A 13,194-nucleotide genomic window follows, 5' to 3' on the forward strand; every position below is an offset into this window, starting at 1 on the left:
AAGGAACAATAAAGAATGTAAAATTCTGGTTGCCTGCAGAAATGATGTAACTGCAAGAGAAATAAATACAGAGATCACAGAAGCATGGAACAAAAATAATGTGGGTTCTGATGGATTATTTTAATTTTCAGATGGATGGGAAGAAGCTGAAGAGAAAATTATGAAGAAATGAATTTTGAGAGTGTTTTTGGAAAGTTTTCTGGATAGGGTATGTTATTAGAATGACAAGGAAACACACCATAATAGACTCAGTGATGCGTAAAGAAACAAAAGTAATCTGACAGTATGGGAACATCTTGCGAGCAGTGACGATATCATGATTGAATTTTACACTGGCAAGGCCGAATCATAAACCAAGATTTTTTTTCCATAAACTTTGAAGGGATGAAACATAAACTGACTACAGTAAATGGGTAAATCGACAAGCAGTGGGAAGCATTTGAAGTGGTATTTGGTAGAATGCAAAACCAGTACATAAAAGGAAAAAGCTCAACTTGTGTAGTTAGGCAACCATGGTCAACAAATGACGTAAGGTACAGTGTCAAGCTAAAAGAAAAGACTTACACAAAAGCAAAGAAACCCAGAGGACTTAGAGAGCTATATAAAGCAATAAAGGTTTACAAAACTTATTAAGAAGTGCAGAAAGTATGAGAAAAACATTTCAAGGGATCAAAGCTAATGGCCGGGATTCTCCAACCCCATGACGGGTTGGAAAATCGCCCGGGGGGGCGCGGCGGGTGGGGAGGGCGTGCGAGAATCGCGCCACACCGCCCCGACGCCGGTTCGCCGATTCTCAGACGCCGATTTTCGGGCATCCGTTGAAAGCGCCCCCCCCTCCCCGGTGATTCGACGGGCCGAGTGCCCACTGAGTTCGGCCGAGTCAAGCCAGCGTGGGTTCTGTATGGTCCCACCCAGCGGGACATTGGAGTTCTGTCTGCGGGGGCCGTCCAGGTTGGGGGGGGGGGGCGGGGCAGAGGGATCTGACCCCCGGGGGGGGTGCCTCCCCGGTGGCCTGGCCTGCGATCGGGGCCTACTGATTGGCGGGCGGGCTAGTTCCGTGGGGGCTATGTTCCTCTGCGCCGGGCCCCTGTAGGGCTCCGCCATATTTCCGGGGGGCCGGGGCGGAGACAGGAACCCACGCACATGCGCGAACTCACGCCGGCCGTGGCGCGCCGGCTTTCGGGCGCCAGAGCTACAGACAGCATTCCGGCACCATACTAGCCCCCTAGGAAGGGGTGGATACCTGCCACTTGAGGCCCGTTGATGCCAGAGTGGCTCACAGCGCTTTTCATGCCGCCGTCAGAACTTGGCCGCAGGATCGGAGAATCCCGGCCAATGTTTTGAATGTATAACAAGGAAAGTAGGAAATAACAACAGCAACTTTAATTTATATTGCGAGTAATGAAACGTGCCAAGTAATATGAAGAAAGCATGACACAAAGCCACATAAGGAGCTATTAGGTCAGACAACCAAAAGCTTGGTCAAAGAAATTGGTGTTAAGAAGTGTCCTAAAAGAGGAGAGCAAGGTGAGCAGTTCCACTGTTATCCAACTAGGTTGGGGCTGCTCTTACCTGATTCCATTCTTATCTATCTAATCATGGCTTCACTTCCTGCTCCTGCACTGTTATGTCTGTCCCCCAAGGGACTATCTTTGACCATGTCCTATTTCTGATCATGTGGAGATGCCGGTGTTGGACTGGAGTGAGCACAGTAAGAAGTCTTACAACACTAGGTTAAAGTCCAACAGGTTTGTTTCAAATCACTAGCTTTCGGAGCACTGCTCCTTCCTCAGGTGAATGAAGAGGTAGGTTCCAGAAACATTTATATCGACAAAGTCAAAGATGCAAGGCGATACTTTGAACGCGAGCATTTGCAAGAAATTAAGAGGGTGATTCTCCAAAATGGAGACAGAGTGTTCGCGCTGTCGTGAACGCCATCGCGTTTCACGACGATGCGAAACAGGCACGGGGATGATGACCGATTTTGTCCCCCACAGGGGGTCAGCACAGCGCTGGAGCGGTTCACGCCGCTCCAGCCTCCCTTCCCGTGCCAAATGGGCACCGCGCCAACCCGTGCCCCCCCACCCCCAGGTGAAAGAGCGCTTTTCCCCGCCCCAGATGCCGCCCCCGACCCTTCGCACAGAGTTCCCGGTGGCAGCGACCAGGGGTGAATGGCGCCGGCGGGACTCTGTCGTATCCGGGCCGGAATCGGAGAATCAGGGACTCTGTTGTATCCGCACCTCGGAGAATCGCGCACCGGCGGCGGGGTGTCGTGGCTCAGTTGCGGCGATTCTCCGGTCCGGTGTGGGGCTTGGAGAATCGCACCCTAAATCTTTACAGAGCCAGAGAGAGGGGTAACCCCAGGCTAAAGAGGCGTGAATTGTCTCAAGCCAGGACAGTTGGTAGGATTTCGCAAGCTCAGGCTAGATGGTGGGGGGTGAATGTAATGCGACATGAATACAAGGTCCCGGTTGAGGCTGTACTCATGTGAACTTGGCTCTAAGTTTCTGCTTGGCAATTCTGCGTTGTCGCGCGTCCTGAAGGCCGCCTTGGAGAACGCTTCTCCGAAGATCAGAGACTGAATGCCCTGGACTGCTGAATGTTCCCTGACTGGAAGCTATTTCTCATCGACATGCTGCCCGAAAGCAGAGCATTAGTTTCATGTGTTCACTGATGATTCCAGCTTTTTTACCACAGCGCCACATCTCCTGACTCCCCCACAGTTGCTAAATTATCACACTGCTTATCTGACCTCCAGTACTGGATGATCATAAATTTCCTGCAATTTCCTCCATCCTTTAGTTTCTGACTCCATCCTTCTCCATGGCAACAATCTGAGTTTAAGCCTGTCTGTTCGAAACTTTGGTATCACATTTAATCCTGGGATGAGGTTCGGACTTCAGATTTGTGCCATCACTGAGATCATCTATTTCCATCTCTATAATATTGCCCAATCCCCTCGTCTCAGCTCATGTGCTGCTGAAACCTTTGTTCATGCTTTCATTATGACTATTCCAACGGACTCCTAGCCGGTCTCCTGCATTCTACCCTCCATAAACTTGTCACTCTAATCTCTGCTGCCTGCGTCCTAACTCGCAGCAAGTCACCTTCACCAATTTTTCCTGTGCTCGCTGAAGTACACTGGCGCCCAGTCAAGCAATATCCTGGTTTTAACATTATCATCCTTGTTTATAAATCCCTCCAGGCCTCCCATCCTTATCTCTGTAATCTCCTCCAGCCCCACTGACCAAGATATCTATGCTCTAATTCTGGCCTCTGTTCATCTCTGATTTTATTCGCTCCCCTATTTGTGGCCTTGTCCTCAGCTGCCTAGCACTCAAGCTCAGCCATGCAGGTTGCTATTGCCTCTGGGAACCTGGCTCTGGGAAAAGTGCACTGAGGCGGGAATATGTTGGGGAGCTGTCCTGAAGAACTCTGTTGTAAAATTCTACCCCCGACCTTCAGATTCACCTCCACGGTGTTGGAAAACTCCAGTCATGAAATCAGTACTTCGTACTGATTATTTTCACAGTAGAAGAAGAGGTTTAGAGTGTCAGTGAGACAAGTGATACTCGAATGGTCACTTTGAGAAGTCTCAGAGTGATAGCACTTGAATTATTTGGTATTACGTAAGGAAAGGATCTTCTGGGTGCAACCACATTTACCACTATTGGGCTCTGCTCTCCTCTGCCAAAATCCACTACTCCAAGATTATCCAGGAATGCAAAGATAACCCATGGTTTCTTTTTTTTCCTTTGTAACCCATCTCCTTAAACTTCTCTCCCCTGCCCATCTCCCTCACCTCCAGACCTGGAGTTATCTGCCACTGAATTGAAACCACCGACACAGCTGCTATTCCCCTATCCCCCCTTTCTTGTCCATCAAGTCACTTTCCTCGAGATTTTCCTCTGCTGCAAATGTTAACTTGCTTCTTTCTCCAGTTTATCCCACGTCTTGACTATTCCAATGCTCTCCTGGCTGACCTCACATCCAGTGTTTCCTTTAGGCTGCAGCAGCCCAAAGCCCCGATGCAGGTCGGATGGAGTCGGCCCCTTTAAATTACCCGGTGTGTGCAGCCATGGCCGTGCAAAATGATTTAAAGGGGCCATGCGCTTAAATAAGTCGCCTGCATACTCAAAAGAAAGTTACTTAGAATATTACTCCCATCTTTCATCCTGCATAATCTGAAGTGCATAAAAAAACCCTGCTACTGATATCCTTACATGCAGAAAGCCCTGTTCCATCATTCTTGTACATACTGACCTACATCAAGTCCTAATTCATTAATACCTCAATTTTAAAGTATTCATCCTCGTGTTCAAATTCCCCCATGGCCTCAGTCCATCCTGTCTCTGTGACTTCCTGAAGTCCTACAACCTTCTGAGAACTGCATTCCTCCAAATTGGAGCTCTTATACATCCTCCTTTTTTAAAATGAAACTATTGGGGTGGCACGGTAGCACAGGGGTTAGCACTGCTGCATCACAGCATCAGGGACCCGGGTTCAATTCCGGCCTTGGGTAACTGTCCGTGTGGAGTTTGCACGTCCTCCCAGTGTCTGCATGGGTTTCCTCCGGGTGCTCCGGTTTCCTCCCATAGTTCAAAGATGTGCAGGTTAGGTGGGGGTAGGACTGCGGCGTTGGCCTAGGTAGGGTGCTCTTTCAAAGGGTCGGTGCAGACTTGATAGGCTGCACTGTACCAATTCTTTGACTCTATGGTTCTTGTTCTATTGACGGCCATACGTTCAGCCATCTAAGCTCAAAGTACTGAAATTCTTTCCCTCCACCTCTCTCTTCTTAAAACCTGCCTCTTTGACAAAATCTCTAGTCACCTGTTCTAACATTGCCTTCTTTGGCTCCCTGTCAATTTTGTGTTATCTTATTTTCCTGTGAAGCACCTTGTGATCTTTACTATGTTAAAGGTACTGAAGGGGGGGGGGGGGGGGTCAGCGATGATACCTCTTAAAACTGAATCGTTACCATGCCACTGGAGTAGTTTTACATAAGTTGTTTTTATTAAGGATTGAGATGAATTATAGGACTGAGTAATCATTATTCACCATTAAACATGTATTTTTAGGACATACCAGTAATAAGTAATCAAAAGGGATTTAGGATCAAGCTAACTTGACCAAAAGGACATTACTTCTGACATCTTGTCTTTGTGAAACAATTCAGGGTGCTGGTTCTGTTGTTCTGATTCTCACAGTCAGCAAACTGCTGGGATTGTACCCAGCTGTCAAGATGAGGTGCTGCGACTCTATTGGGTGAAGTTTAAACACTGCTTGCAATTCTATTGGATAAGTTTAAAAGTAGCAGCTTCAGGGATTAGATTGCGTCCAACTGGGGAGGGCTATTGATTTTTGAACGTTGTATAATTACAGTGTTCGGGTCTTTGTTCGGCAGAACAGGTTTTGGCCGATATCTAGTCTGTTCTCCGTGTGCACATAACAAGCTTGATTAAATAGCCATCTTGTCCAGGTTGCGGTGTTTTGTTCCTCTCTGTACTGAGCTGAGCCACAGGGAATAACCCCACATGGAAGCTGACTCAATACACAGGTCTTGAAACCGCTCCTACATCAGGTACTATATAAAACTAAGTTGTATTGATCAAAATGATTCATTAGTGTGTGAAAGATGATGGACCTGGAATTGACTTATCTTTTAAAGTAACTCACCAAACTATTTTCAGTTCAGTTAAATATTTTGGAGTTTCTTTCAGTTACCTATCTCAGGAGTTTAAACACATTTAGTCAGGCCTAAGATGAGATGGAGGTACCTGGACTGTAGACAAGACAAGTTTGATCCAATAAATGACCTTTTCTTGACTGGTGTAACCAGACGTAGAAACTAATATATGAACTAGGAGCAGGAGTAGGCCACTCAGCCCTTCGAGCCTGTTCCGCCATTCAATGCAATCATGACTGATCTGATCACCTTTATAGATTGTCCAATATGTTACTATATGATAGTGTAGCCAGGAGGACCGCCCTTGTGACATCAACAGGATATTATGATTTTCAATGTCATGTTCCTCATGTGGCCTCTTCAATCTCTTCAAAGATACGGAAATAGATTCAGTAAGGCCAGATACAAACCAACAGACAGGAAGTGAACACATACTGTAACAGTTAATTCCAAGTCTCAGTCTTGCTTATTCTCTCTTCAAATATGGAAAAATTAATAAATTGTACATATTGCTCCATCTGTTAGGTAACTTGTTTTTGGCAGAACTACTGCTAATTGTTAAAATGATCTTTGGCATATTATTTAGATTTTAACTTTAGGCCCAGGGCTTTATACCTGAGCATCTTCCTTAAAACATGTTCTAAAAGTAATCCTTCGTGTTCACAGCCAAAGAGAGTGAGGTGCCAACTTCTGAGTACTAATTTGCTAGCGGGCCTGTCAATAAACCCAACCTACCCCCGCCAACCTCTCCTGGGCTATGAAGTTAAAAAATAAATTTCTGCCTCTCTCAAAATGAATGCTGGTTGTCCTTGCTAACAGATCTGAAGTAGGCCAATTGACAGCATCAGTTTGATGCAGGCTGTGAAGTGAACAACTTCATAAAATCACATGTCTGGTTTCGGCCTACACCTCAAATATCCTTAGTCTGCGGCCTTCCCGCTTTAATCTTGTACAATTCATTTTTTTTTCATAACACAGCCCTTAAACATAATCATTTCCAAATTCTTTCCGTGGATAAAAAAATTAATTCAGATCAGTAAAAGTATCAGACAGGAAGATTTCTGTTTCCCAGTAATCCAGATTTACTGTCTTAAGGGCAATTAGGATCAGCCAAGGAAAGAATTTACCAGTGAACAAAATTTAGGACTGCACTGGTCAGTCTGGGAGGTAGGGGGACTTTAGCTTCATTGAGTGTTGTGGATCTGTTTACTGCTTTGGTGCCAGCTATATATGATCTGCATCCTGTCACCACGCATACACACTTCTCGACAATAATGTGTTTAAAGTTTGTTTACGGTTTAGAATATTTAGTAACCACAGCTTAAAGCTAAGTTATGTTCAAGAAAATGTAACCAGGGCAACCGTCTCAATATCTTCAGGGAAGTGTCTCTGGGCAGACATCTTTTGTATCCGTTTTGTAAAATGTCTTAATGTCTGCTGAGGCTTAAAGCCACTACTGCATAAGCTATATTTCTCAATGTCAGTTTCTGGATTGTTGTTAACTTTTTCTGACACAAACATCTCTCCAATTGGGGCTTTGTTTCGTTGGGTAAGTTAACAAGTTTCCCGTGCTCATTAGCAGATATATCAAATATGGCCTGAGAGTTGCAATCCCTCAACTATATTTAAAATTCCTGCCTGAGGTGCTCCTTGATTTCCTTTTGGGCAGGAAATTACTGTTCCTTCCTCTGCATGAGTCTGATACAAAAGTTCTGTTAGGTGGATGCCAAAGGAGCTTGGAGTTGCACTCACAGAGCAAAAGTGTTTCTCAAACCTCAACTTAGCGTTTGTGTCTTTCGGAACATGTGCATGTGGTAATATTATGGCTAAAGAAAAACATGATGCACTGAGATCTCTTAATCCCTTGCCTAAATAACATTAGAATAATGAGTAATTGGTGCATGTTACATTACTGAGCAGGTAAAGGAAACTAAGGGATGTTGTGCAACATTTTCACTGATAATGTAAGATAGAATCTCCATTACCATTTGGATTGACCAGTCAAACTTGATGGATACCTGGGAACCTTTGTTTTATATTTAGGTGTTTTGAGCAACGTGTAGTTTACCGCCTCTTTCCGGGTCACATTCAGTCAGTCTCTTGATTGAAATCTGAAATGGGAACATTCTATTTGTAGTAATTAGTTATTGTATAATATTTATTATGGTTACGGAAGCTTTATAAAGTATTAAAATGCTTCTTTTTGGTCTCTATTCTAGCAACGGCAACATCTGTTGGAAAAGACCCATCCATCCACCTGTGAGTTTATTTCTTGTCAGGTTTCTCTGAAAAGCTTTCTAAATAGAACATGGAGCACAGAACATACAGTACAGAAGGAGGCCATTTGACCCATTGAGACTGCACCGACCCACTTAAGCCCTCACTTCCACCCTATCCCCGTAACCCAATAACCCGTCCTTACCTTTTTTGGACACTAAGGGCAATTTTAGCATGGCCAATGCACCTAACCTGTACGTCTTTGAACTGTGGGAGGAAACCGGAGCACCCGGAGAAAACCCACGCACACACGGGGAGAACGTGCAGACTCCGCACAGACAGTGACCCCAAGCCGGGAATCGAACCTGGGACCCTGGAGCTGTGAAGCCACAGTGCTATCCACTTGTGCTATCATGCTGTCCCATGTTAGCTGTTTTTAAATTAATTTCTTCTTACGCTTGAGCTTTCATCAAATAAAAGTGCACCACTGGCGCACCACCTCAGGGAAGATGTCTCGGTATTGTACATATGAACTGGGAAAGGAAGGTCATGGGGGTAACATTATAATGTCATCTGTATCAAATTGCCTGAAGAGTTAACATCATCTCATCTGGGTTTAATTCTTCACTATGTGGGGGGTGTTTTCATGCAAAGAAGGAAGATTACCCTCCAGATTAGGCACCCTTTATAGATAGCTGGCAGTGGAAAAACGCTGGAATTAATTGCAGTTGGAGTTTCATTAGCTTTGCGAGTGACTCTCCCGTGGTACATGGATAGCCTCTGAAGGTCAACATTAAGTTGCAGTCCTATGACTCATCCATTTTTTGTAATTTATATTATAAACTCAGTTAAATGTAAACCATGTTAAAAATTAAACAAAAAAGTGGAAAAATGATTTCAAAGAAGCTCTGTGTCTGTCATAACCTCAGATTGAAACTGTCATCCCACTCACAAGTTACTCGGTTGCTGCACATCAATTTAAAAAAAAATGAATAATTGAAGTCATATTATGCAATATGCTAACTGAACAAATCACTATCAGTGGAAGTTTTCAGTTCTGAATGTCCCATTTGAATTTTGCCATGTACAATTTGAAGAAAAAATTGGAAAAAGCAATGTGACTCCGAGTAGGTGATGCAATGTTGTTCTCCTGTGATAGTATAAAGGGTTAACAGATGGGATATGCTAATATATGATGGAGATGATAATGTATCACTAACATTAAGTCAATAATGTTTTAGATTATTTTGAGAGGTTGGAACACCGTGCCCAGGAGCAAACATGCCTATTCTGTAACCTGTTAACATTGTGTGTTTTTATTTATTCTTTATTTAAAAAAAATAAATTTAGAGTACCTAATTCATTTTTTCCAATTAAGGGGCAATTTAGCGTGGCCAATCCACCAAGTCTGCACATCTTTGGTTGTGGGGTGAAACCCACGCAAACACAAGGAGAATGTGCAAACTCCACACGGACAGTGACCCAGAGCTGGGATCGAACCTGGGACCTCGGTGCCATGAAGCTGCAGAGCTTCACCGGCTGGCCTTATTTCTTTATTTTTATCGGATGTGGGCTTCGCTGGCTAGGCCAGTATTTGTTGCCCATCCTTAACTGCCCTTGAGAAGGTGGTGCTGAGCTGCATTCTTGAACTTCTTGCAGTCCATGTGGTGTAGGTGCACCTACTGTGCTATTAGGGAGGGAGTTCCAGGATTTTAAACCCACCGATAGTGAAGGAACAGTGATATATTTCCAAATCAGGATGGTGAGTGTGTTGGAGGGAGACTTCCAAGAGGTGGTGTCTGCTGCCCTTGTCCTTTTGGATGTTATTGGTCATAGATTTGAAAGTTGCTGCATAAGGAACCTTTGTGAGTTCCTTGGTGGGTGCTAATAAACAAGTGTTAAGCAGGTACCAGGGTATGTCTACAGTCGGTCTACTGGCCAAGTCCCATGCTGAGAGTCCAAGATAGAAGGACCATGTCAGAACATGGTGGCAACTGTGGAGACCTTAATGGACACAGAGTGGAGAACACCTTGATAGCAGCTCACGACAAATCAGCAGGTGGAGGAAGCACACTGGAGAGAGGTAGTGATGACCATATCGGCTGAGCAACCTGCCCTTGCTCCACTCGTTTGACTGCCTCGAGGACCTACAGAGAGGCCAGCAATGGAAGATATGGAGATGCCATTTTCTACAGTATTGAACAGCATCATGACAAAGAGCAACATGTTCAAGTCAGTTCCTTTCTTTATGCAGTGGGCCCAGTAGCAGACAAGGCTTTATTAAGGCAGGGCGTGCAAGGGATAACTTCAGTCTTTGAAATATTCTTAAAACCAACTTGATAATCGAACAAGCACGTTTTAACCAGCAGCCGTAATGACCTGGGAATTGATTGATTTATTTCTAACTGACCTATATTGTCTAGCTAGTTCTTGCTGAAGGGTGAGCTATCTGTTGGCTGTCTAGGAAGAAAAACGCTCTGACCTTTCTGCTGACCAAACATGATCTCACTTTGGATCAAGCAGTCCGGTTTACAAGGCAGGCTGAGCTTCTGAAAATTTAAACCAGTCTATAATTCGACCAACTCCGAGGTTTCACATTACTCCACAGGCAGCGGCCCAACCACATGAAAGCCTGCTAAATTAGGCAAAGGGACAGGAAACTCAAAGACGACAACCGTTTGAGATGTCTGCGTTGTGGCATGGAAAACCCAGCATTGATGCCAGAACTGCCCAGCATACTGGTCCAGTATGGCAAAATTGGACATTTCAAGCATTTCGGCAAATCAAGCAATTTTAATCAAGGTGGAAGGCAAGTTTTATATTCGACAAGAAGTGGAAGATCAAGATAAAGGCTACATTACAGAGTTCCGAGGGGAAGTTGATAGTCCTAATCCAGATTATTGGTGTTACAGTGCAAATTCAGGCTTGGATACCACCTTTAAAATTGATGCTGGAGCTGCTGTGAATATGTTAGCAGATGATCTCACTGCAACCTCAAATCCTTCATTCATTAGACACCAAATTACAAGGTCCACATGGCATAGACCTTCCAATTAAACGCAGGATTGGGGCAGCACAGTGGCGCAGTGGTTAGCATTGCTGCCTTATGGTGCCGAGGGTCCGAGGTTCGATCCCGGCTCTGGGTCACTGTCTGTGTGGAGTTTGTACATTCTCCCCGTGTTTGAGTGTGTTCGTCTCCACAGCCAAAGATGTGCAGTCTAGGTGGATTGGCCACGCTAAATTGGCCCCTTAATTGGAAAAAATGAATTAGAACATAGAACATAGAACGTACAGCACAGAAAAGGCCCTTCGGCCCTCAATGTTGTGCCGAGCCATGATCACCCTACTCAACCCACGTATCCACCCTATACCCGTAACCCAACAACCCCCCCCTTAACCTTACATTTATTAGGACACTACGGGCAAATTTAGCATGGCCAATCCACCTAACCCGCACATCTTTGGACTGTGGGAGGAAACCGGAGCACCCGGAGAAAACCCACGCACACAGCGGGAGGACGTGCAGACTCCACACAGACAGTGACCCAGCTGGGAGTTACTGTCAGTGGGTTATCGCTGGTTACTGAGCTGGGAGTTACTGTCAGTGGGTTATCGCTGGTTACTGAGCTGTGTTACTGTCAGTGGGTTATTGCTGGTTACTGAGCTGGGAGTTACTGTCAGTGGGGTTATCGCTGGTTACTGAGCTGGGAGTTACTGTCAGTGGGTTATCACTGGTTACTGAGCTGGGAGTTACTGTCAGTGGGTTATTGCTGGTTACTGAGCTGTGTTACTGTCAGTGGGTTATCACTGGTTACTGAGCTGGGAGTTACTGTCAGTGGGTTATCACTGGTTACTGAGCTGTGTTACTGTCAGTGGGTTATCGCTGGGTACTGAGCTGGGAGTTACTGTCAGTGGGTTATCGCTGGTTACTGAGCTGGGAGTTACTGTCAGTGGGTTATCGCTGGTTACTGAGCTGTGTTACTGTCAGTGGGTTATCGCTGGGTACTGAGCTGTGTTACTGTCAGTGGGTTATCGCTGGTTACTGAGCTGGGAGTTACTGTCAGTGGGTTATCGCTGGTTACTGAGCTGTGTTACTGTCAGTGGGTTATCACTGGTTACTGAGCTGGGAGTTATGTTCAGTGGGTTATTGCTGGTTACTGAGCTGCGAGTTACTGTCAGTGGGTTATCGCTGGTTACTGAGCTGTGTTACTATTAGTGGGTTATCACTGGTTACTGAGCTGGACGTTGCTGTCAGTGGGTTATCTCTGGTTACTGAGCTGGGAGTTACTGTCAGTGGGTTATCGCTGGTTACTGAGCTGGGAGTTACTGTCAGTGGGTTATCGCTGGTTGCTGAGTTGGGAGTTACTGTCAGTGGGTTATTGCTGGTTACTGAGCTGTGTTTCTGTCAGTTGGTTATCTCTGGTTACTGAGCTGGGAGTTACTGTCAGTGGCTTATCGCTGGTTACTGAGTTGTGAGTTACTGTCAGTGGGTTATCTCTGGTTACTGAGCTGTGTTACTGTCAGTGGGTTATCTCTGGTTACTGAGCTGGGAGTTACTGTCAGTGGGTTATCTCTGGTTACTGAGCTGGGAGTTACTGTCAGTGGGTTATCTCTGGTTACTGAGCTGGGAGTTACTGTCAGTGGGTTATCACTGGTTACTGAGCTGGGAGTTACTGTCAGTGGGTTATCGCTGGTTACTGAGCTGGGTGTTACTGTCAGTGGGTTATCGCTGGTTACTGAGCTGGGAGTTACTGTCAGTGGGTTATCTCTGGTTACTGAGCTGGGAGTTACTGTCAGTGCGTTACAGAACATAGAACATAGAACAGTACAGCACAGAACAGGCCCTTCAGCCCTCAATGTTGTGCCGAGCCATGATCACCCTACTCAAACCCACGTATCCACCCTATACCCGTAACCCAACAACCCCCCCCCCTTAACCTTACATTTATTAGGACACTACGGGCAATTTAGCATGGCCAATCCACCTAACCCGCACACCTTTGGACTGTGGGAGGAAACCGGAGCACCCGGAGAAAACCCACGCACACAGCGGGAGGACGTGCAATTGGGTCCTCTAAATTTATTTTTAAAAATTAAAGGCAGGATTATTGCTGCTCTTACTACACAATGCGACAAATCATCCATTCTGACTACACGATCAAAGTGAATCCTTCTTGAGTGGCATCCTTACTGAGTGGCAATGTTGACATACTTCTAGGAATCCTACTACAAACAGATGATACCCACCATTTGAATGACTCATTGTCTTTCATGCAACCATCTTCAATCTT

At 45.4% G+C, this 13,194-nt stretch overlaps 2 protein-coding genes across 6 annotated transcripts in view; one reads left to right on the plus strand and one right to left on the minus strand.

Annotated features, from left to right (window-relative positions):
• Positions 1–13,194, plus strand: part of cmss1 (cms1 ribosomal small subunit homolog) — a 443,802-nt gene that overhangs the window by 143,717 nt on the left and 286,891 nt on the right. For 3 of the 4 annotated variants that reach the window (XM_038801753.1, XM_038801755.1, XM_038801756.1), the window contains one exon: positions 7,906–7,945. In XM_038801753.1, the coding sequence (XP_038657681.1) occupies positions 7,906–7,945 (40 nt within the window). Of the gene's footprint in view, positions 1–131; positions 209–7,905; positions 7,946–13,194 lie in introns of all 4 variants that reach the window. The other variant, XM_038801754.1, reaches the window with a different exon arrangement.
• The window catches only part of filip1l (filamin A interacting protein 1-like), a 328,667-nt gene that overhangs the window by 108,815 nt on the left and 206,658 nt on the right, over positions 1–13,194 (minus strand). The gene's annotated exons all lie outside the window — the stretch shown is intronic.

The sequence above is a fragment of the Scyliorhinus canicula genome, chromosome 7 (assembly GCF_902713615.1).
Source record: "Scyliorhinus canicula chromosome 7, sScyCan1.1, whole genome shotgun sequence".
Taxonomy (NCBI): domain Eukaryota; kingdom Metazoa; phylum Chordata; class Chondrichthyes; order Carcharhiniformes; family Scyliorhinidae; genus Scyliorhinus; species Scyliorhinus canicula.